Source organism: Astyanax mexicanus, chromosome 3, assembly GCF_023375975.1.
Source record: "Astyanax mexicanus isolate ESR-SI-001 chromosome 3, AstMex3_surface, whole genome shotgun sequence".
Taxonomy (NCBI): Eukaryota; Metazoa; Chordata; class Actinopteri; order Characiformes; family Acestrorhamphidae; genus Astyanax; species Astyanax mexicanus.
In genome coordinates, this window is record NC_064410.1 from 34,354,375 (window position 1) to 34,375,523 (window position 21,149).

The window sequence follows — 21,149 nt, forward strand, 5'->3', positions numbered from 1 at the left end:
TTTTTGCATTAAAATAATAACACTAACAGTAATTTCAGTTAAATATATGATATAGCAGAGGAACATAGTGATATTTGAGAATGAGATGAGAATTTATAGGAGAAGTTCATAGGATTTATAGAAAGTGTGCAATAATTATTTAAACAATGTAAGGCAGATGCATACATTTGGGCACCTTTGTTGTTTTATTTATTTAAATACCTTTAAAACTAATTGTTGCAACACAAAATGTGTTTGAAAATTGAATTGTGCTGAAATCCAGCTATGAGAAAGAGTTAATTTGCCAAATGCAAGTTTTCTCCTCTTTGCATCTTCTCTAAAGAGTGGCAAAATGGGAGCCTCAAAACAACTCTCAAATGACCTGAAAACAAAAATTGTTCAACATCATGGTTTAGAGGAAGGATACAAAAAGTTTTCTCATAGATTTCAGCTGTCAGTTTATACTGTGAGGAACATAGTGAGGGAATTGAAGACCACAGGGACAGTTCTAGTTAAGGCTCGAAGTGGCTGGACAAGAAAAATCTCAGATAAACAGAGGAGAAGGATGATGAGAACAGTCATAGTCAACCCACAGACCAGCTCCAGAGACCTACAACATTATCTTGCTACAGATGGAATCACTGTGCATCGTTCAACTATTCAGCGCACTTTGCATAAGTAGAGGCTGTAAGGGACAGTAATGTAGAAGAAGTTGCTTGAGGTATGCTAAAGCACATTTGGACAAACCAGCTTCATTTTGGAATAAGGTGCTGTGGACTGATGAAACTAAAATTGAGTTATTTGGAGAGCGGTATGCATGGCGGAAAAAGAACACAGCATTCCAGCATTCCAGGACAAACAGTTGTCCAGATTCTTGAGAACAATGTTCAAGAATCAGTAAGAAAGATGAAGTTGCGCCAGGGCTGGATACTTCAACAAGACAACGACCCTAAACACTGCTCAAATTTTACTACGACATTCATGCAGAGGAACAAGTACAACATTCTGGAATGACCATCTCAGTAAGCAGACCTGAATATTATTGAAAATCTGTGGTGTGGTTTAAAGCAGGTGGTTCATGCTCAGAAACCATCAAACCTGACTGAACTGGAGATGTTTAGTAAAGAAGAATGGTCCAAAATACCTTCAACCAGAACCCAAACTCTCATTGGAAGCTATAGGAAGCGTTTAGAGCAGGGGTGTCCAACCTTTTTTTTTAACCAAGATCTACTGTTGAAATTGATGGCATGAGAAGATCTACCAAGTCAAACACAAGGGCCGGGCAATAATTTAAACAAGGAACCCCAATCACAAATGTTTTTTTTATTTGCACAGGTGGAGAATAAGCAGTAAATCCAACAAATGAGGAAATTATAAATGCATCAAAAATCACAAGAATCTCACTAGAATTCACACCATCTCTATCTCTCTTAGCCACATACACACACACACCAAAACTACAGAAAAGAGCAGTCAAGAAAGTTCAGAAAAGGCTGGGCAGTCACAAAACCCAAATCTGTATAAAAAAACAAGTAATTCCACAGATTAACACACACACACACATGCACACACACAAATTCTAGAAGAGATAACTTCAAAGCAGGAAGGAGGAGAAGATAAGTCCAATATTTCAGAATGCTAAACTTCACTGGGCAGTGGCACTGGCAGGGAAACCGGCAGATGGATTTAAATTCAACTGGAAAAAAAATCGGAACATACATTTCTAAGTATTTGGATATGAATATGTGTAATTCAAGATACTCTTCTAACATATTCTTCTAAGTACAGTATATGGATATGAATAGGCCTATGCCTAATTCAAGATAGAATAATAATAAAAAAAACACTTTTCTACCTTAGTAGGACTTCTGGCACTGGGAGGAGTCAGCTAGCTTCTCATAATCCAGGCAGTAGGAGCTGAGCGCCAGCCTTAAACAGGCTGCGAGGTGGTCATCAGTCAATGTGGTTCTGTACTTCGACTTGATAATTTTCATGTGTGAAAAGGCAGACTCACACAAATATGTTGATCTAAAAAGGGAAGTCATATTCAGTGCACATTGTCTGAGGCTTGGATACTTTTCTTTCAACAGCAGGTTCCAAAACTCGTCACTTATGCCATGTGTTGCTCTTGATTTGATCTCAATATCATTTTGCAGTGTGAGAATTTCATTCTCAACAGCACTGGCGTCCAGGCTGAAGAGTGTGGCTACTTTGGACGTAATGCAATCCACATCAACATTTTCCCCAAATGGAAAGCATAGAAACTGAGCTACGGGCTCAATGGACGCAAAGTCTGTAAACCAGCGCTCAAACTCCGACAGAATGTTTTGGATTTGTTGCTCATAAGGAGCAAGTTCCACACTGTCTTTGCCCTGATGGCGGAGCTCTGCCTCCATGTGCGGAAAGTTTCTTAGATAACACTTTTGCAACCTGCTTAACAGCAGCCGTAACTTCGTTTTAAAGGCGTTCACTGAACTGATTATGTTGGCAATGTGCTTTCCTTTCCCCTGCAGCTCGAGATACAAGTCATTGATCTTATTGGTGACATCGGTGAGAAAAAAATAACTCACTGAGGGAACTACGTTCCAAACTCCGAGCTGCCGAAAGACAATGGCATAAAAAACAAAAACAAGCAGACCTAAAAAACTACCAACTGCTCCTGGCTTCCTTCTCAGCCACCATCACGACTGCTAAAGCTGAATTTTATCACAATAAATTCAGCTCCCTCACAGACTCCCGGAAAATATTTGCTACTTTCAAATCACTACTGAACCCTCCTCCTCCGGCTACATGCCTTACTGCTGAAACACTTGCATCATTCTTTACTGGAAAAGTGGCAGCTATCAGCAACCAGTTTACTGATGTAACATGTAGCAGTCCTACTACATGCTCTGCAGCCCGGTGTCCCTCCACCGAAGGCGTTCACTTCTCTCACTGAGAACGAGACACTGGCTCTCCTAACGCGTAGCCGTCCTACTACGTGTCCGCTTGACCCAATTCCCTCAAACTTACTACAAACCATCGCACCTGCAATCATTCTGGCTATCACTCACACCATCAATGCCTCTTTAACTTCTGGTGTTTTCCCAACTGCTTTCAAACAAGCACATGTGACACCACTGCTTAAAAAGCCTTCTCTCAACCCCGCCCAGGTTGATAACTACAGACCGGTCTCACTACTACCCTTTCTCTCTAAAACACTCGAGAGAGCAGTTTTAAATCAGGTATCTGGCTTCCTCTCCCAGAATGACCTCCTGGACCAGAACCAATCTGGATTCAAAAAAGGACACTCTACCGAGACGGCTCTGTTGTCTGTGACTGAAGCGTTGAAAACTGCTAGAGCTGCAGGCCAGTCTTCAGTGCTCATTCTGCTGGACCTCTCGGCCGCCTTCGACACGGTCAACCACGACTTCCTCCTAACTATACTCTCAAACATGGGGATCTCAGACAATGTGCTGTCATGGTTTAGATCATACCTCACTGGGCGCTCGTTCAAGGTGTCGTGGCAAGGACAGCTGTCCTCAGCCCACTCCCTATCCACTGGGGTTCCCCAGGGTTCGGTACTGGGTCCCCTTCTCTTCTCAATATACACTGCCTCTCTTGGTCAGGTTATCCACTCACATGGCTTTTCCTACCATTGCTTTGCTGATGACACCCAGCTATACCTGTCATTCTCACCTGAAGATAACTCAATCTCTGCACGGATATCGTCGTGTCTCTCTGACATATCCTCTTGGATGAAGGAGCATCACCTTCAATTAAATCTCTCAAAGACTGAACTTCTGGTCATACCAGCAAAACCATCTTTTCAACATAACCTCTCTATAAGCATCAACTCTCTCTCTCTCACTGACAAAGGTTGCTAGGAACCTGGGTGTTATGGTTGATGACCAGCTCTCCTTCACGCACCATGTGGCCTCGGTTGCTCGATCCTGCCGCTTCGCGCTTTATAACATCAGGAAAATTAGACAGTTTCTGACGCAACAGGCCACCCAACTCCTGGTACAAGCAGTCGGCATCTCACGCCTCGACTACTGCAATGCCCTGCTAACTGGCCTCCCGGCCTGTGTAGTAAAACCACTCCAAATGATCCAGAATGCAGCAGCACATCTGGTCTTCAACCAACCAAAACGGGCACATGTCACCCCGCTGCTCATTGAGCTCCACTGGCTACCAGTTGATGCTCGCATCAAATTCAAAACTCTTACAATCGCCTACAAGATGATGACAGAACAGGCTCCTTCCTACCTGAACTCACTCCTGAAGGCTTACGCTACCTCCCGGCCGCTGCGCTCCTCCAATGAACGTCGCCTCGCTTTGCCAAACACTCACACAAAGCAATCCAGACTGTTCTCATACAGAGTTCCCCAATGGTGGAACAAACTACCTTCCACTACCAGATCAGGAGAATCTCTCGCTATCTTTAAGAGACTCCTGAAGACAGAGCTCTTCAAAGAGCACTTACTCTCCTAACACCTCTAACACACTAACTACTTCTAACCCCATTTCCTTCTTCCCCTCCTTCACTTCTCTATCCCTTTATTTCCCTTCGACCTCCTTTAAGCCCTATCTAAAAATGGGTTATCTAAATTCCTATTACTTTGTACTTCATTATTGTAAGTCGCTTTGGACAAAAGCGTCTGCCAAATGAAATGTAATGTAATGTAAAGGCTGATCAGTGAGCCACTGACCGTCTTCTAGCTGAGTATAAGCAGTAGCATGGGTTGTTGAGTGTTTCAGGAACTCTTTAATTTCGGGCAAAAGTTCCAAAAATCTTTCAAGGAATCTGCCTCGGTTCAGCCACCTGACGTCAGTGTGCAGCAGCAGATCGGTGTGGTCTGCACCTGTCTCCTCGAGCTTGGCACGGAATAAACGCCTCTGTAAACTCCTGGCCCGAACAGAGCATGCGATTTTCATTGTCACGTCCATGACATCCTTCATATTTAGAATCTTCCCGCACAGCCCTTGTTGGTGAATGATGCAGTGGTAGCTCAAAAAATCCGGGAAAGATTCTGATAGTTTGCAAAGAGCAACGAATCCAGCAGTACGCCCAACCATAGATGGAGCCCCATCAGTTGTTATAGATGTCATTTTGAAGAGAGGTAAATGCGACTTACTGACGAACTCCATAAAAGTGTCAAAAATATCCGACCTTCTTGTGTGCCCTTTCAAAGGCAAAATTGTAAGAAGCTCCTCTTTTGCCGGCATGTCACCAAAAACCATGCGAATGAAAACACATAACTGCGCCACATCCACAGCATCAGTCGATTCATCAAATTGTAGAGAAAAACAAAGGCAAGTGTCAATATAATTTCTCAGCTGCTGTTCAATGTCGTGTGACATGGTCTCGCACCGCCTTGTAATGGTGTTCCTGGATAGCTGCATTTCGTGAATAGACGACATGATCTCCTTTTTGTTTTTGAAGTCAGCAAAAAGTGCATCTGCAGCCTCCAAAAATGCTTCTTTGAAAACTTCGCCTTCTTTAAAACATTTCTTTTGCTTTTCCAGAACTCGGCTCACACGGTAAGACGCTACCGTGGCAGCTTTACTTCTGTTAACAGGTCTCGTGAACACTGCCTGCTTCGCGGCTAGCTGTCTCCTCAGTTCATTTACCTTTTCGGTTCGAAGAGCTGATTTTGCTGGGAAATCTTTAGCATACCTCTTGTGAACCGTGAGAAAATGTTGCTCCAAATTCCCCTTTATCGGAATGGCCACAGCAGCATTACAAATCAGACACACCGACTTTGAATTTGAATAAGTAAAAAAGTAGTCCTCCTCCCACTCGGGATGAAAGTGATAATTTTTTAGCTTCTTTGGCTTCCGCCATTGTCTCTTCAGCTTCCACTGTTCTGGCTTTTTCGTCTTCGCGCTTTAAAGTCCCTGGTTACAACCGAGCAACCGTGGCAAACCATACCCAGCATGCACCAGAAAAGCAGAAAAGGTTGTGTAAATAATTATTTTTATTTTTTTATTTTATTATTATGAAAATACATACTGGCCCCTCATTTATTTTTTGTCAGAGCCTTAAATACACGGTTACACGTCTCGCGATCGACTAAAACTCCGACTGGTTGGGCACCCCTGGTTTAGAGGCTATTATTTTAGCAAAAGGAGGATCTACTAAATACTGATGTATTTTTTTGTTTGGGTGCCCAAATACATGCACCTGCTTGATTTTTTTTAAATAGTTATTGCACACTTTTTGTAAATTCTGTAAAAAAACTAATTTAACTTCTCAAATATCACTGTGTATTTCTGCTATATGATATATTTAACTGAAATTGCTGAACCGGAGATCTTTAAAGAAAAAACACAAAAATGATCAGGGATGCCGAAACTTTTTCATACCACTTTTTCATACCACTTTCATACCAAGTTCTGAGGATCATAGGAGTTTCAGAAAATATGTCACTAATGCTGAATATGTAAAGCTGTAAAGCTGCTGTCTTGTGTATAATAGCCCTGTTTTGCACCCTTTTGCTTGCACTGCATGTAGCCTCATGAACACAGCCCTCTTGTTTTGTCTTTTGCACTGAGACCAGGGCGACCTGGCAAACTAATAAGTGAAAATGATGACAGCTGTCTTTTTAGATGTATATACAAGAGACAACATTCATTTAAAAAGTTTTCTTAGAATGAAGGAAAGATAGCTAAAAGAAACAATCCATAAAAACCTGTATTACTTTATTTTGCTACAGTGCTACAAAGCAAATTACTTATTTTTTAGTCAATAACTCAAGAATCACAAACTGTAGAACGTGTTGTTTAGGTGTTGAAAATGACATGCAACCTATGATATTCTCTATTTTCTACACTTCATAGTATAGTCTTTAGAATGTTAAAGATAAAACGGTAGCATTTCCATCCTATTGACTCATAATAAGACATTGTGACATGATCATCAGGTTTAAACTGGCCTGAACTGGTTCTTCAGTGTCACTGAGCCGTCCCTCTCAAAACAGCTAGACTTCACAGCTTCTTTTTTTTAACTCTGTCAATCTACAAGTTGAAGAAAAAAATGACCTCCCATAGGCATAAAGTTACAAATGAACCACACTTTTTCAACATTTTTAACAACATTGTATTATATTGGTTTTGTACATTTTTCAGGATGCCATATCCTTTCAAATGTTACTAAGAAATGGCAGTTAACAGGAACATTTAAGGACAAGATAAGGTCTGGAAGACCAAGACAAATACAAATAAAGACAGCTGCTCAGAGCATAAGGCAAATCAATAACCCCAACTAACTGCAAAAGACCTTCAGGAAGATTTTGGAGTTGTGGTTCATTGTTCTACTGTTATACACCTGCACAAATATGGCCTTTATGTGGCCTGTATCTAAATTGTTCCAGCATCCTCACCACAAAATTTAGTATAAGCATTTAGAAAAAAATCTTGTGGGCATACAAGGAAAAATATTTATTTTTGACATCAATGAGCAAATATGTTCAGAGAAAAAGAGGCACGGGATTTCATGCAAAGAAAAGCTCTCCAACCATTATGCATATTGATGGATCAATAATGCTTTGAGATTGTGTTGCAAATAATGGCATTGGGGAACTTTTCATGGATAGAGGGACGAATGGATTCGGTGAAATTCCAGGAGCAAAACTGACACCATCTGAAAAAAATAAATAATTAAATAAATATATTTGAAGCCATAATAGATTATCTTAAAATGTGCAAGCTGAATGTTTTTTATGGCCCTCACAGTATAAGCATATAAAAAAATCTGTGGATAGACCTCTAAAGAGTAGTGCATGCAAGGCAACCCATGAATCACACAGATCTGGACTTTTGTAAAGAATAATGAAACTAATGCAAACAAAAAGTAAAGGTTAATGGTTGGCTACAAATAGAGTTAACAAGCTGTGAAACTTGCCAATGGGGTTTTACTAGATACCAACCATGCAGGATGCCCAAACATTTTCTTTAGATCCCTTTCCTTTTTTGTTATTTTAAAATTTTAAAAGTTGTAAACTTTTGTCTCATCAATTCAGAGAGTATTTTTCCAAAAGTCTTGGGGATCATTAATATGCTTTCTGGCAAAACTGAGACAAGCCTTCATTTTTCTCACCTGTGATTTACGTCTTGGAACTCTACCATGCAGACCATTTTTGCCCAGTCTCTTTCTTTCTCTTTCTACTGGAGTCATGAATGCGGACCTTAACTGCAAGTGAGGCCTGCAGTTTTTTGGATGTTGTTGTGGGGTCTCTTGTGACCTCTTGGATGAGTGGTCACTGCGCTCTTAGAGTAATTTTGGATGGTCAGCCCCTCTGGGAAGGTTCACCACTGTTCTATATTATTATCACTTGTAGATAATGGCTCTCACTGTAGTTCAAAAATTCGAGTTTTGAAATAGCTTTATGACCTTTTCCAGATTGATGGATCCCAATTACTTTCTTTCTCATTTGTTCCTGAATTTCTTTGAATTTTCACATGATGTCTAGATTTCAAGTATCTTTTGGTCTACTTCACTTTGTCACAAGCAGGTCCTTTAAGTGATTGCTTGATTGAGAACAGGTGTGGCAGTAATCAGGCCTGGGTTTTGATAGAGAAATCAAACTCAGTTGTGATAAACCACAGTTAAGTTTTAAAGTTTTAACACTTTTTCACACAGGTCCATATAGGTTTGGATTGTTTGCTCCCTTAATAGTAAAAACCTTATTTTAAAAACTGCATTTTGTGTTTACTTATGTTGTTTTTGACTAATATTTAACTAGACCCATTGGCACATTGGGCTATTATATATTTTTGTAGATAGGAGTTTCTTGGTAGGTATTTAGATACTGCTCTCTGACTGTAGTGATGGCTTCTTGTCAACATTTTTCACACTAAGAGATACTGAGTCATAAATAACCCATCAAAGCCACTGAAACCAGTGTCACTGCTCTGCCTCATTAAACATCAGATAGTGTGAAGATGGTGAAAACTGGTCACAGAGAAAACATTCTAGAACATACAAAAATGTTCCATTGTTCTGCTCTCTCATTTTTTTTGTTTACTTCTAATTAGCAGTCTCTAATGTTTCATATAATAAAAAGGCACATGTATACATATTAACCTGGCACTAATCTACACAATAACCCAATGACAATATACAAAAAAAAGGCCAATCATTTAAATGTATGTATTTTAATTAATCAATACTCAATAACCAATTTTAATATTTACAAAAATAGCTGTGAGCATCACATCCTCTGTCCCTAATGCTGCATGTGTAAAGCTGTAGCACAGTAAATGCCAAACCATAGCAACCACTTGGAAAGAGAACAGCCACCTAGAAACCACTTTGCAAAGCCTTCGAATACCTACCTAGAATAACACAGCAACTAATTAGCATCCACTTAGCCATACCTTAGCAATAACCTGATACCATATTAGCCACAAAGCAACACCTTAGCAACCATAAGGGATAAATATTTAAAGGTATATAAATTAAGGTAAATATTTTATCATATAGCCTCTTCTAGGATAGTGCCATGGAGACCAAGTAGACGCAGTGTGTGGCGTATGGTCAGAGCACTGCAGGCTGACCTCCCACTCCCACTCCCACTGCGGCAAAGCTGGCAACACTCATGCATCTATTTTTAAAGTCAACCTCTGGATATGATGCTTAACATGTAGACTCAACTTCTTTGGGAAGGCCTCATTTGAGTGGAACCTGTCCTGGACAACTGCTATACGACCTTGAGCATTGTGCTGTATCTCAGTTTTAGGCTGTAAAGCCATCTTTGTGGAAAACAACACTTATCTCATATTCTCAGAGAGGTTTCTTGCCATGAAGTGCCATGTTGAATATCCAGTGGCCAGTATGAGAGAATTGTACCCAAAACACCAAATCTAACTGGCCTTCTCCCCATTCACACCTGAGACTCTTGTAACACTAACAATTCACATGACACCAAGAAGGGAAAATGGTTATTTGGGCACAAACCATCGCACCTGCAATCATTCCGGCTATCACTCACACCATCAATGCCTCTTTAACTTCTGGTGTTTTCCCAACTACTTTCAACAAGCACATGTGACACCACTGCTTAAAAAGCCTTCTCTCAACCCCGCCCAGGTTGATAACTACAGACCGGTCTCACTACTACCCTTTCTCTCTAAAACACTCGAGAAAGCAGTTTTAAATCAGGTATCTGGCTTCCTCTCCCAGAATGACCTCCTGGACCTGAACCAATCTGGATTCAAAAAAGGACACTCCGAGACGGCTCTGTTGTCTGTGACTGAAGCGTTGAAAACTGCTAGAGCTGCAGGCCAGTCCTCAGTGCTCATTCTGTTGGACCTCTCGGCTGCCTTCGACACGGTCAACCACGACTTCCTCCTAACTATACTCTCAAACATGGGGATCTCAGACAATGTGCTGTCATGGTTCAGATCATACCTCACTGGGCGCTCGTTCAAGGTGTCGTGGCAAGGACAGCTGTCCTCAGCCCACTCCCTATCCACTGGGGTTGCCCAGGGTTCTGTACTGGGTCCCCTTCTCTTCTCAATATACACCGCCTCTCTTGGTCAGGTTATCCACTCACGTGGCTTTTCCTACCACTGCTTTGCTGATGACACCCAGCTATACCTGTCATTCTCACCTGAAGATCACTCAATCTCTGCACGGATATCGCAGTGTGTCTCTGACATATCCTCATGGATGAAGGAGCATCACCTTCAATTAAATCTCTCAAAGACTGAACTTCTGGTCATACCAGCAAAACCATCGTTTCAACACAACCTCTCTATAAGCATCGACTCTCTCTCTTTCTCACCGACAAAGGTTGCTAGGAACCTGGGCGTTATGGTTGATGACCAGCTCTCCTTCACGCACCATGTGGCCTCGGTTGCTTGATCCTGCCGCTTTGCGCTTTATAACATCAGGAAAATTAGACCGTTTCTGACGCAACAGGCCACCCAACTCCTGGTACAAGCAGTCGTCATCTCACGACTCGACTACTGCAATGCCCTGCTAACTGGCCTCCCGGCCTGTGTAGTAAAACCACTCCAAATGATCCAGAATGCAGCAGCACGTCTGGTCTTCAACCAACCAAAACGGGCACATGTCACCCCGCTGCTCATTGAACTCCACTGGCTACCAGTTGATGCTCGCATCAAATTCAAAACTCTTACAATCGCCTACAAGGTGATGACAGAACAGGCTCCTTCCTACCTGCACTCACTCCTGAAGGCTTACGTTACCTCCCGGCCGCTGCAATGAACCTCCAATGAACGTCGCCTCGCTTTGCCAAACACTCACACAAAGCAATCCAGACTGTTCTCATACAGAGTTCCCCAATGGTGGAACAAACTACCTTCCACTACCAGATCAGGATAACCAGAGACTCCTGAAGACAGAACTCTTCAAAGAGCACTTACTCTCTTAACACCTCTAACACACTAACTACTTCTAACCCCATTTCCTTCTTCCCCTCCTTCACTTCTCTATCCTTTTATTTCCCTTCGACCTCCTTTAAGCCCTATCTAAAATGGTTTATCTTAATTCTTATTACTTTTGTACTTGATTTTGTAAGTCGCTTTGGACAAAAGCGTCTGCCAAATGTAATGTAATGTAATGTAATGTAAACAATTTGGCCAATTTTACTTAGGGATGTACTCACTTGTTGCCAGCGGTTTAGACATTAATGACTGTATGTTGAGTTAGTTTGAGGGCACAGCAACCAAAATTGGTTTGTTAACCTCATTGAGCTTTGAACTTCATAGCCAGGTGTATCCAATCATGAGAAAAGGTATTTGAGGTGGCCAATTGCACGTTGTTCTCCTATTTGAATCTCCTCTGAAAAGTGGCACCATAGGCTCATCAAAACAACTCTCAAATGATCTAAAAACAAAGATTGTTCAACATTGTCTCAGAGATTTAACCTGTCAGTTTCCACTGTGAGGAACATAGTAAGGAAATGGAAGACCACAGGGACAGTTTTTGTTAAGCCCAGAAGTGGCATCATCTTGCTGCAGATGGTGTCACTGTGCATCGGTAAACAAAACAGAACACTTTGCACAAGGAGAAGCTGTATGGGAGAGTGATGCGAAAGAAGCCATTTCTGCAAAAGCACACCTCAGGCGACTCTGTTTGTGGTGTGCGTTCGCATCACTCTCCCATACAGCTTCTCCTTGTGCAAAGTGCGCTGTATTGTTGACCGATGCACAGTGACACCATTTGCAGCAAGATGATGCTGCAGCTCTTTGGATTTGGTCTGTGGATTGTCCTTGACTGTTCTCACCATTCTTCTTCTCTGCCTTTCTGATATTTTTCTTGGCCTGCCACTTCTGGGCTTAACAAGAACTGTCCCTGTGGTCTTTCATTTCCTTACTATGTTCCTCACAGTGGAAACTGACAGGTTAAATCGGTTAGATACAACTTTTTGTATCCTTCCCCTGAACAACTATGTTGAACAATCTTTGTTTTAGATAATTTGAGAGTTGTTTTGATGAGCCAATGATGCCACTCTTCAGAGGAGATTCAAATAGGAGAACAACTTGCAATTGGCCACCTTAAATACCTTTTCTCATGATTGGATACACCTGGCTATGAAGTTCAAAGCTCAATGAGGTTACCAAACCAATTTTGTGCTTCAGTAAGTCAGTAAAAAGTAGTTAGGAGTATTCAAGTCAATAAAATGATAAGGGTGCCCATACATTTGCACCGGTTAAATTTTGGTTTAATGCATATTGCACATTTTCTGTTAGGACAATACACCTCATTTCAATTCTGAAATATTACTGTGTACATCAGTTATTAGATATATTAAACTGAAAGGGCTATTGCAAACACCCAAATATTTAGAACTAAAAATGATTAAGATTAATAGGGGTGCCCAAACTTTTTCATATGACTGTAAGTATACAAGCTGAGCTCAGGACTCACAATAGAGTGTGGGCAACCACATAATGGTGCAAAACAAATGGACTATGGGAAGAGCAAGTGCAAGATTCCTTATCGCCATAAGCTAAACAAAGAAGCAAAGGAGTGTTACCTTGAGAAAAATGTGGGAATTAATGGGCTTGAGCTTGGCCTTTTGCTTAGTGTGTTATAACTATCTAACCTAGTTTACACTTATAAGTTAAATAACCTTGATTTAAATTAACTAGTTAGCTAACTTAGCTTTACTTTATGTTATGCCTCGCTAATCTAGCTTTAAGTTAACTAGCTAATCTAGTTTCAATTGTTAAATTATAACCAGCTAACCTAGCTTTAATTTATAAATTATAACTAGCTAATCTAGTTTTAACGTATATTAAATTATTAGTTATAACTACCTAACATAGCTTTCGTTTATAAGTTATAACTAGCTAACCTAGCTTTAAGGTAACTAGCTAACATAGCTTTAATTTACTGGTTATACCTATCTAACCTAGCTCTAGCTTTAATTTATAAGTTATGACTAGCTAAACTAGCTTTAATTTATTAGTTATAACTAGCTAACCTAGCTTTAATTTAACAAGCTAACCTAGTTTAAATTTATTAGTTATAACTATCTAACCCAGCTTTAATTTATAAGTTATAACTAGCTTACCTAGCTTTAAGTTAACTAGCTAATCTATCTTTAATGTTTAAGTTATGACTAGCTGACTTAGCTTCAATTAGTTATAACTAGCTAACCTAGCTTTAATTTATAAGTTATAACTAGCTAACCTAGCTTTAATTAGTTATAACTAGCTAACCTAGCTTTAATTTATAAGTTATAACTAGCTAACCTAGCTTTAATTAGTTATAACTAGCTAACCTAGCTTTAATTTATACGTTATAACTAGCTAACCTAGCTTTAATTAGTTATAACTAGCTAACCTAGCTTTAATTTATAAGTTATAACTAGCTAACCTAGCTTTAATTAGTTATAACTAGCTAACCTAGCTTTAATTTATAAGTTATAACTAGCTAACCTAGCTTTAATTAGTTATAACTAGCTAACCTAGCTTTAATTTATAAGTTATAACTAGCTAACCTAGCTTTAATTAGTTATATCTAGCTAACCTAGCTTTAATTTATAAGTTATAACTAGCTAATCTATCTTTAATTTAACAAGCTAACCTAGCTTTAATTTATTAGTTATAACTAGCTAACCTAGCTTTAATTTATAAGTTATAACTAGCTAACCTAGTTTTAATTCATAAGTTATGACTAGCTAACCTAGCTTTAATTAGTTATGACTAGCTAAACTAGCTTTAATTTATAAGTTATAACTAGCTAATCTATCTTTAATTTAAATCATTAAAAAAATCACACTCCATTGTTTCCCCCGTTTGTGAGAGCAATTGTGGCACTTGATAACACAGCAAGCGTTCACCAGTTCATCTATTGTACATTAAATAAAGTAAACATAACCGAACTGGGCTGCCAGCCTGTCTTTGCCATAGTATTTGTGTCCTAAAATTCCACAATGCACTTTTTAGCCGCACTTTTTCTGTGCATTTTGGCTACTCAGCAATGCTACATCAGCAGCAGTTCAAAAAGAGACTTCACATTTGTTGGAAGAGGCATGTGCTAGTATTCAGGTTATATTTATAATATTTGCCTGACATTAAAGTTTTTAGATAATCTGAAAAGATTAAGTATGAAACAATGGAAAAACAAAACTGACAAACAAGACAAATCTGTAAGGGTTTACACCACTGTATATGAAGGTGATGTTTAATGGACGGTTGAAACTTAAAATTTGAAGGTAAACTGGAATCACTGAATAACAACAAGGCCTGTGTTCTTTTCAGTAATGTGTTTAAATGAACAACAGTAAAAGTTATAAACTATAATTTGGATACTAGAAAATTGTCATGAATGGTATTGTTACATAAAATGCTTTGTTCATATATATTCATATATATATATATATATATATATATATATATATATATATATATATATATATATATATATATATATATATTGTTGGCTGGTTATGTAAAGAATCAGGGGGATTATAGGATTATATATATATATATATATATATATATATATATATATATATATATATATAAATCCTATAATTGGCTGGGCTGAGCCCTGATTCTTTACATAACCAGCCAACACCGATGATTATGCCATACACATAGCTTGCATGTTTGTTTGCAGTTCGGTTAGCTGATTCGGTCATGATATCAAACAGCACTCCGTTGATGTTTTTATTCATTTAGGTTAATTAATTTTAGCTCAAATAAAAAAAAATCTTATATTAGGAAAACGTAAATTTGCTTTTTTTTATATGCTGTCTAAAGAAAAATGTAGCTCTTCTTCTAGTTAACGTTTATGTGGAAACTGAGAACTAAATGAGATTGTTCCAAAATAAGCTACTTTTGTGGAACCCATGTATCCATAGCCCAGGTTGCCAATGAATGTAATGAATTTTGTTTACTTAACTTTCAGTAGCTTAGCTCACCAAGCGCGAGACCTGCTGAATTAGAAGGGAAACATGGCGACACCCCTGTTCCTAACAAGTGTTGCATAAAATGCACCTTATAATCCAGTGTGCCTTATGTATGAAAATAGACCAGAAAATAGATGTTTATTGGTTTATAAAATACAGTAAATTCTGGTGGTACTTTACTACAGTATTTGTTGGAATATATTTTATTTGTATTATGTGTGATTTGTTATTATGTGTGATTTGATATCATTAGGATAAGGTCTCATGGTTCAGAGACAAACCAGACACAATGGCAGAGCCCTTCTTTATTAACTTAAGATGGATTCCTAAAAAACATTTTTGCAGTCAAGGGAAGAGCTCATAGCACAGTTGCCACATTTGAAGAACTTGCAGACCCCAATTGTTTCATTTCTTGCTGTTTTTCCTTTTTCCCTTTCTCACCTTTTTTTGCAAATTAACTGCTCTAGTTAAAGGAAATGGCAGGACTGCATTAACAATTATCTTAATATTATAAGATCAAATTTGTTTTGAAGATTATAAAATTGCATGTCATAGTGATCTTCACATCATCCAACACAAATGTATATAAAATGCTGTTTTTTTTATATGTTTTATTCAGCTAAAACAGCCTGGGGTCAAACTGACCACAAAGAACACTGATGTATACAAAATGTGTCACAGAATGACACAGAAAACATACCATCACATTAATTTTATGTTTACCCAGTTGTCCCCATAAAATAAGGAAAAGTCACTAAATATGAAGTAAATAAAAAGACATAAGATGCTTATTTAAAGGCGTTAAACATTAAATGGTAAAAAAGACCCCAAAGATAATAGGGAAAAAATGGCAAGTGTATATAAAAAAAATTGACCAAAAGGATGACAATTCACTCAGTTTGTGAATGCTTTAATTGAATCAGTAAGTACATCATACAAGGCAAAAGCTCAGCATGCATTGGCAAAGCAAGATTATTGTATTTTCTTGAAATTTATTTTTAATTTGTCAAACAAGCGAAAAAAGCTAAGCTGTTTCAGTAACATAACTGCTGGACATGATCTGGTTCTGCTATTACAGATGATCACTCTTATAGTAGAGCTTGCTGGAGTTGTTCTGAGCTGACTGGAGTTTCCACATATCTTTAACCAGAATGCCGTTCCTGGAGTGGAATACCTCGGCCAGCTCGGTGTCCATTGGAGAACGACTATAATTTTCACACAGTTTACCTTGCAGACTGGGAGCACATTTTACTGAATAGGTGTAAAAGAAAGTTCCATGTTGGAGATAACATGCATTAGTAACATCTCCATTTCTCAGGTCAATGGAGCACTGTCCAAGAAAGTCGCTGTTCCAGTAAGTGTCTGCGTCGTATATTTTGAAAGTGAGTTTTCGGCCTTTGGACAGCTTGACAGGACCAAACTCAAATGATTCTTTCCACCAGGGATTGTTGTTATTGTCAATCACTTTAGTACGTTTGATTGTGGACCCGTAAGAAACTACAACCGAGCCATCTGTTTCAGTGATGACATCTCCATATAATCCAGTGGCATGGAGGTTGTAAACCCTCAGTGTGGCTAGATTTTTTTCAGCAGGACAGCAGTTGGCCGTAATAACTTGACTACTTTCACAGACACAGGCACAGCGATCCCTTGGATTAGTGCGATGGCCAATCTTACAAGACCCATAGCATACATTTTTTAAAGCATTTGCAATGATATACTTCTCAGTTGCTTTCTTTATGCCTCTCCTGGCAGGGTGTTTCTTATTCAGCAATAAGTGCAGGGGTTGAAGAGAGTACCTCACCACATCTGGGATGGTCTTCAGAGATTCCACCCACGCTTTTCGTGCATTTGGATGTGAAGTAGGAGAGAAAAGGATATCCTCACCATTGTTGTTGCCTCCAATAATCTCTGTCTGTCGATCATTAAATATTGAGCTGAATTTATCATTTGTGTTCATTCTCTTCTTCAGCTTTTGACACTGACGGTATTCTGCATTCTTGGCGTTACTTTTGTGTGTACCCGATGCCTCCACATCCAAACAGTCTTTAACTGCTGTGTCGGTAAGGCCATTAATTTCTGCTTTGCAGGTTCTAATGGCTGTTATAGCTTTCATCCTACCACCCAAAAGCACTCCTGTGATATAGTGTGTGCCAAATGTGTCAATTATGGCTTGATAAGATTCTGAATTATATTTTCGAGGAAGAGACTTAACAGCCTGAAGAAAGTTCCAATGCAGTGGTGGTGAAGAAGCTATTTTGTAGCTGAAGAGTTAAAGAAATTATTATTTGATTTGTACACAGGGAAATAAACCATTTTTGAAACATACACCATGATTAAAATGTTTAAACAGCAAAGGACGGCTCACCTGTAGAAGCTGCATTCGACAACATGCTTGGTAAAACTGTATTTGTCTTCTTTGGACTTCTCTATACCATATTGTGTTTCACGGGAATGAGTGCCTCCTAAATAACCCCAACCATTGGCATGTGGCATATTCAGTCCATTTTCCCAGTTGTTTGAAATCGGTGAGGTAGAGTCTCCCACAAGAGCTTCACTGGAGTCATAAATCATGCTGCCAACCTTCATTGAACATTTTGGGAGGGTTCTCCAGAAGGTCACAGCTGCAGGTATCTTCTGTTTAACATTCTTCAAATATGCGTTTCGATAGATTAGGCAACTGCGTTTCCCTCTGTCCCACTTCATCATGTTGATCACATTAGACTCTTTCCGCTCCATCTTCACAATGTCAAAGCCCTTTCCCCCAAGAGTGTAACCAGGTACGAAGGGAGCATTCTTGCATTCTCTTGGCCCACCTAGTTCTGGCTCTTCTTCTGCATTCAGTATGGAGAGGAGAGAACACCACATCCAGCAGGTGACAAGGCAACGGAACATCCACCCCATCATCTGAGACAGAAAAAAGGTAATGTTTTAGCATAAATCTAACATTTCATTTAAACATTTTTTAATCCATATTAAACCAACCTCCAATATATTCAGTATTGATAAATATATCAATGTGTTATCGATAAAGAAAGCAATGTACTTACTAATCTAATCTTTAGCTAAGAGGTGATGTTTCTCAGCCCAAAGGACTCATGTTAAATACTAGTGGAAGAGGGAGGGACTTACTTTATTTGGCAAACAAATTGTAAGGTCACCCTTTGAAGTTACCCCCTCCCCCACACACACCTCATAATTTTTGTTTAAAACATTTTTGTAATCTTGTTATAAATCTTGATGCAAACAAAATTATTCAATAGATATTGGTTTAGATATTGGCTAAAATGTAGATAAAAAATACCAATTTAAAGAAGAGCTCATAAATTTAGGAGCTATAAATAAATAAATAACATAACGATTCAACTTCCATATAAGGTAAGGCCGTCCTTCTTTCACTAGTATTTAACATGAGCGATTTGGGCTGTGACAGCTCACATCTTTGCTAAAGATAAGATTAGTAAGTACTTTGCTTTTCTTGTTGATCACTGCAAAATATTTATGGAAAATGTATATATTAAATGTCATGAATATAGACCTAGTTATTAAAAAATTATTTAAATGTAATATTAATGTCAAATGAAAAAAAAAACTTTTTTATTCTTCTGTCTCAGATGATGGGGTGGATGTTCCGTTGCCTTGTCACCTGCTGGATGTGGTGTTCTCTTCTCTCCATGCTGAATGCAGAAGAAGAGCCAGAACTAGGTGGGCCAAGAGAATGCAAGAATGCTCACTTCGTACCTGGATACAACCTTGGAGGAGAGGGCTTTGACGTTGTGAAGATGGAGCAAAAAGCGTCTTACGTGATCGACATGGAGAAGTGGGACAGAGGGAACCGCAGTTGCCTAATTTATCGGAACGCATATTTGAAGAATGTAAGGCAGAAGATACCGGCAGCTGTGACCTACTGGAGAAAACTTCCGAAGTGTTCAATGAAGGTTGTAAGCCAGATTTATGACTCCAGTGAAGCTCTTGTGAAAAGTTCTACCTCATCGATTTCAAACAACTGGAAATATGGACTGAGTTTGCCACACAGCAGTTTGGGTTCTATAGGAGGCACTCATTCCCGTGAAGCAACATACGCAATGAAAAAGTCCAAAGAAGACAAGTACAGTTTCACCAAGCATGATGTCACATGTAGCTTCTACAGGTGAGATTTTTTTCAGTTTAAACGTTTTAATCTTGTTTAATGTTTTAAGATTACCTTTACTTGTCTACAAATCATAAATATTAGTCCATTTCTTCACAGCTACAAAATAACATCTTCACCACCACTGCATCGGGAATTTCTTCGCGCTGTTAGGTCTCTTCCTCGAAAATATAATTCAGCATCTTATCAAGCCATAATTGACAAGTTTGGCACACACTATACCACAGGAGTGGATTTAGGTGGGAGGATGAAAGCGGTAACAGCCATTAGAACCTGCAAAGCAGAAATGAGTGGCCTTACCGAAACAGCAGTTAAAGACTGTTTGGATGTGGAGGCATCAGGTACGTACAAGGGTGTCACCCTGAAAGCAGAGGCCCAACACTGTCAGGACCTGAAAAGAAGAATGAGTACAAATAGGAAATTCAGCTCCATGTTTAATGAACGACAGACAGAGATTATTGGAGGCAACATCAATGGTGAGGATATCCTTTTCTCTCCTAATTCACATCCATATGCACGAAAAGCGTGGGTGGAATCTCTGAAGACCATCCCAAATGTGGTGAGATACTCTCTTCAACCCCTGCACTCCGTGCTGAGTTACAATCACCCTGCTAGGAATGGACTAAAGAAAGCTATTGAGAAGTATATCATTGCAAATGCTTTACGAAAGGCTTGCTCTGGGTCTTGTTATATAGGGCATCGCACTAGTGTAAGGGATCGCTGTGCTTGTGTCTGTAGAAGAAGCCAAGTAATTACTGCCAACTGCTGTCCTGCTGAAAAAAATCTTGCCACGCTGAGGGTTTACAACCTCCATGCCAATGGGTTATATGGAGACGTATGGACTGCAACAGATGGCTCGGTTGAAGTTTCTTACGGGTCCACAATCGCACGTACTCAAGTGATTAATAATAACAACAATCCCTGGTGGAGAGAATCGTTTCAGTTTGGTCCTGTCAAGCTGTCCAAAGGCCGAAAACTCACTTTCAAAATATACGATGCAGACTATTACTGGAACAGTGACTTTCTTGGACAGTGCTCCATTGACCTGAAAAGTGGAGTTGTGACTAACGCATGTTACTTAAAGCATGGAACTTTCTTTTACACCTATTCATTAAAATGTGCTCCCAGTCTGCAGGGTAAACGGTGTGAAAATTATAGTCGTTCTCCAATGGACACCGAGCTGGCCAAAATATTCCGCTCTCGAAACGGCATTCTGGCTAAAGATATGTGGAAACTCCAGGCAGCTCAGAACAACTCCAATAAGCTCTACTATAAGAGTGATTATCTGTAAAAGCAGAACCAGATCATGTTCAGCAGTTATGTTGCTTAAACAGCTTAGCTCTTATTGCTTGTTTGACAAATGAAAAAATAATAATACAATAATCCTGCTTTGCGAATGCTTGCTGAACTTTTGATTTTATTAAAATGATGATTTAATAAAGCATTCACAAACTGAGTGAATTGTCTTTCTTTAAAGAGCTTTAAATGTTTTATATAAATGCTGCATTGTAAATGACATTATTAAACAGTACATGGAACACTGTGTCCAGTACACAATGTTCAAAGAAAAAATTACAATTCTATCAATTTTACTGAAAAAGTGTACTCTTTTCCTTAAGTTCACCTCAGTGTTTTCCAACTGTGTT

At 39.1% G+C, this 21,149-nt stretch overlaps 3 protein-coding genes across 3 annotated transcripts; 1 reads left to right on the forward strand and 2 right to left on the reverse strand.

Moving 5' to 3' along the window:
- Nucleotides 1-1,835: 1,835 nt before the first annotated feature.
- On the reverse strand, nucleotides 1,836-5,382 carry LOC125799380 (zinc finger BED domain-containing protein 5-like). The gene is made up of 2 exons (XM_049475924.1): nucleotides 4,789-5,382; nucleotides 1,836-2,513 (listed from the first exon to the last, which is right to left on the reverse strand). The coding sequence occupies exons 1-2, from the start codon at nucleotides 5,380-5,382 to the stop codon at nucleotides 1,836-1,838; spliced, it is 1,272 nt and encodes a 423-aa protein (XP_049331881.1).
- Nucleotides 5,383-16,279: 10,897 nt separating this feature from the next.
- On the reverse strand, nucleotides 16,280-18,380 carry LOC103030592 (perforin-1-like). Its single transcript, XM_049476412.1, has 2 exons — nucleotides 17,722-18,380; nucleotides 16,280-17,617 (listed from the first exon to the last, which is right to left on the reverse strand). Exons 1-2 carry the CDS (start codon nucleotides 18,258-18,260, stop codon nucleotides 16,426-16,428), a joined length of 1,731 nt encoding a protein of 576 aa, XP_049332369.1. The 5' UTR covers nucleotides 18,261-18,380; the 3' UTR covers nucleotides 16,280-16,425.
- A 584-nt stretch (nucleotides 18,381-18,964) lies between these two features.
- LOC103030274 (perforin-1-like) lies at nucleotides 18,965-20,887 on the forward strand. The gene is made up of 2 exons (XM_015607232.3): nucleotides 18,965-19,503; nucleotides 19,603-20,887. Exons 1-2 carry the CDS (start codon nucleotides 18,968-18,970, stop codon nucleotides 20,792-20,794), a joined length of 1,728 nt encoding a protein of 575 aa, XP_015462718.3. The 5' UTR covers nucleotides 18,965-18,967; the 3' UTR covers nucleotides 20,795-20,887.
- The last annotated feature ends 262 nt before the right edge of the window (nucleotides 20,888-21,149 follow it).

Excerpts from the sequence above, each read along its gene's own strand:
- LOC103030274 (XM_015607232.3), top strand. The coding sequence starts at position 18,968 with ATGATGGGGTGGATGTTCCGTTGCCTTGTCACCTGCTGGATGTGGTGT. Across the intron at positions 19,504-19,602 it reads GTCACATGTAGCTTCTACAG|CTACAAAATAACATCTTCAC; the intron begins GTGAGATTTTTT and ends ATTTCTTCACAG.
- LOC125799380 (XM_049475924.1), bottom strand. The coding sequence starts at position 5,382 with ATGTCGTCTATTCACGAAATGCAGCTATCCAGGAACACCATTACAAGG. Across the intron at positions 2,514-4,788 it reads ATCTGCTGCTGCACACTGAC|ATCAATGACTTGTATCTCGA; the intron begins GTCAGGTGGCTG and ends GTCACCAATAAG.
- LOC103030592 (XM_049476412.1), bottom strand. The coding sequence starts at position 18,260 with ATGATGGGGTGGATGTTCCGTTGCCTTGTCACCTGCTGGATGTGGTGT. Across the intron at positions 17,618-17,721 it reads GTCGAATGCAGCTTCTACAG|CTACAAAATAGCTTCTTCAC; the intron begins GTGAGCCGTCCT and ends TTAACTCTTCAG.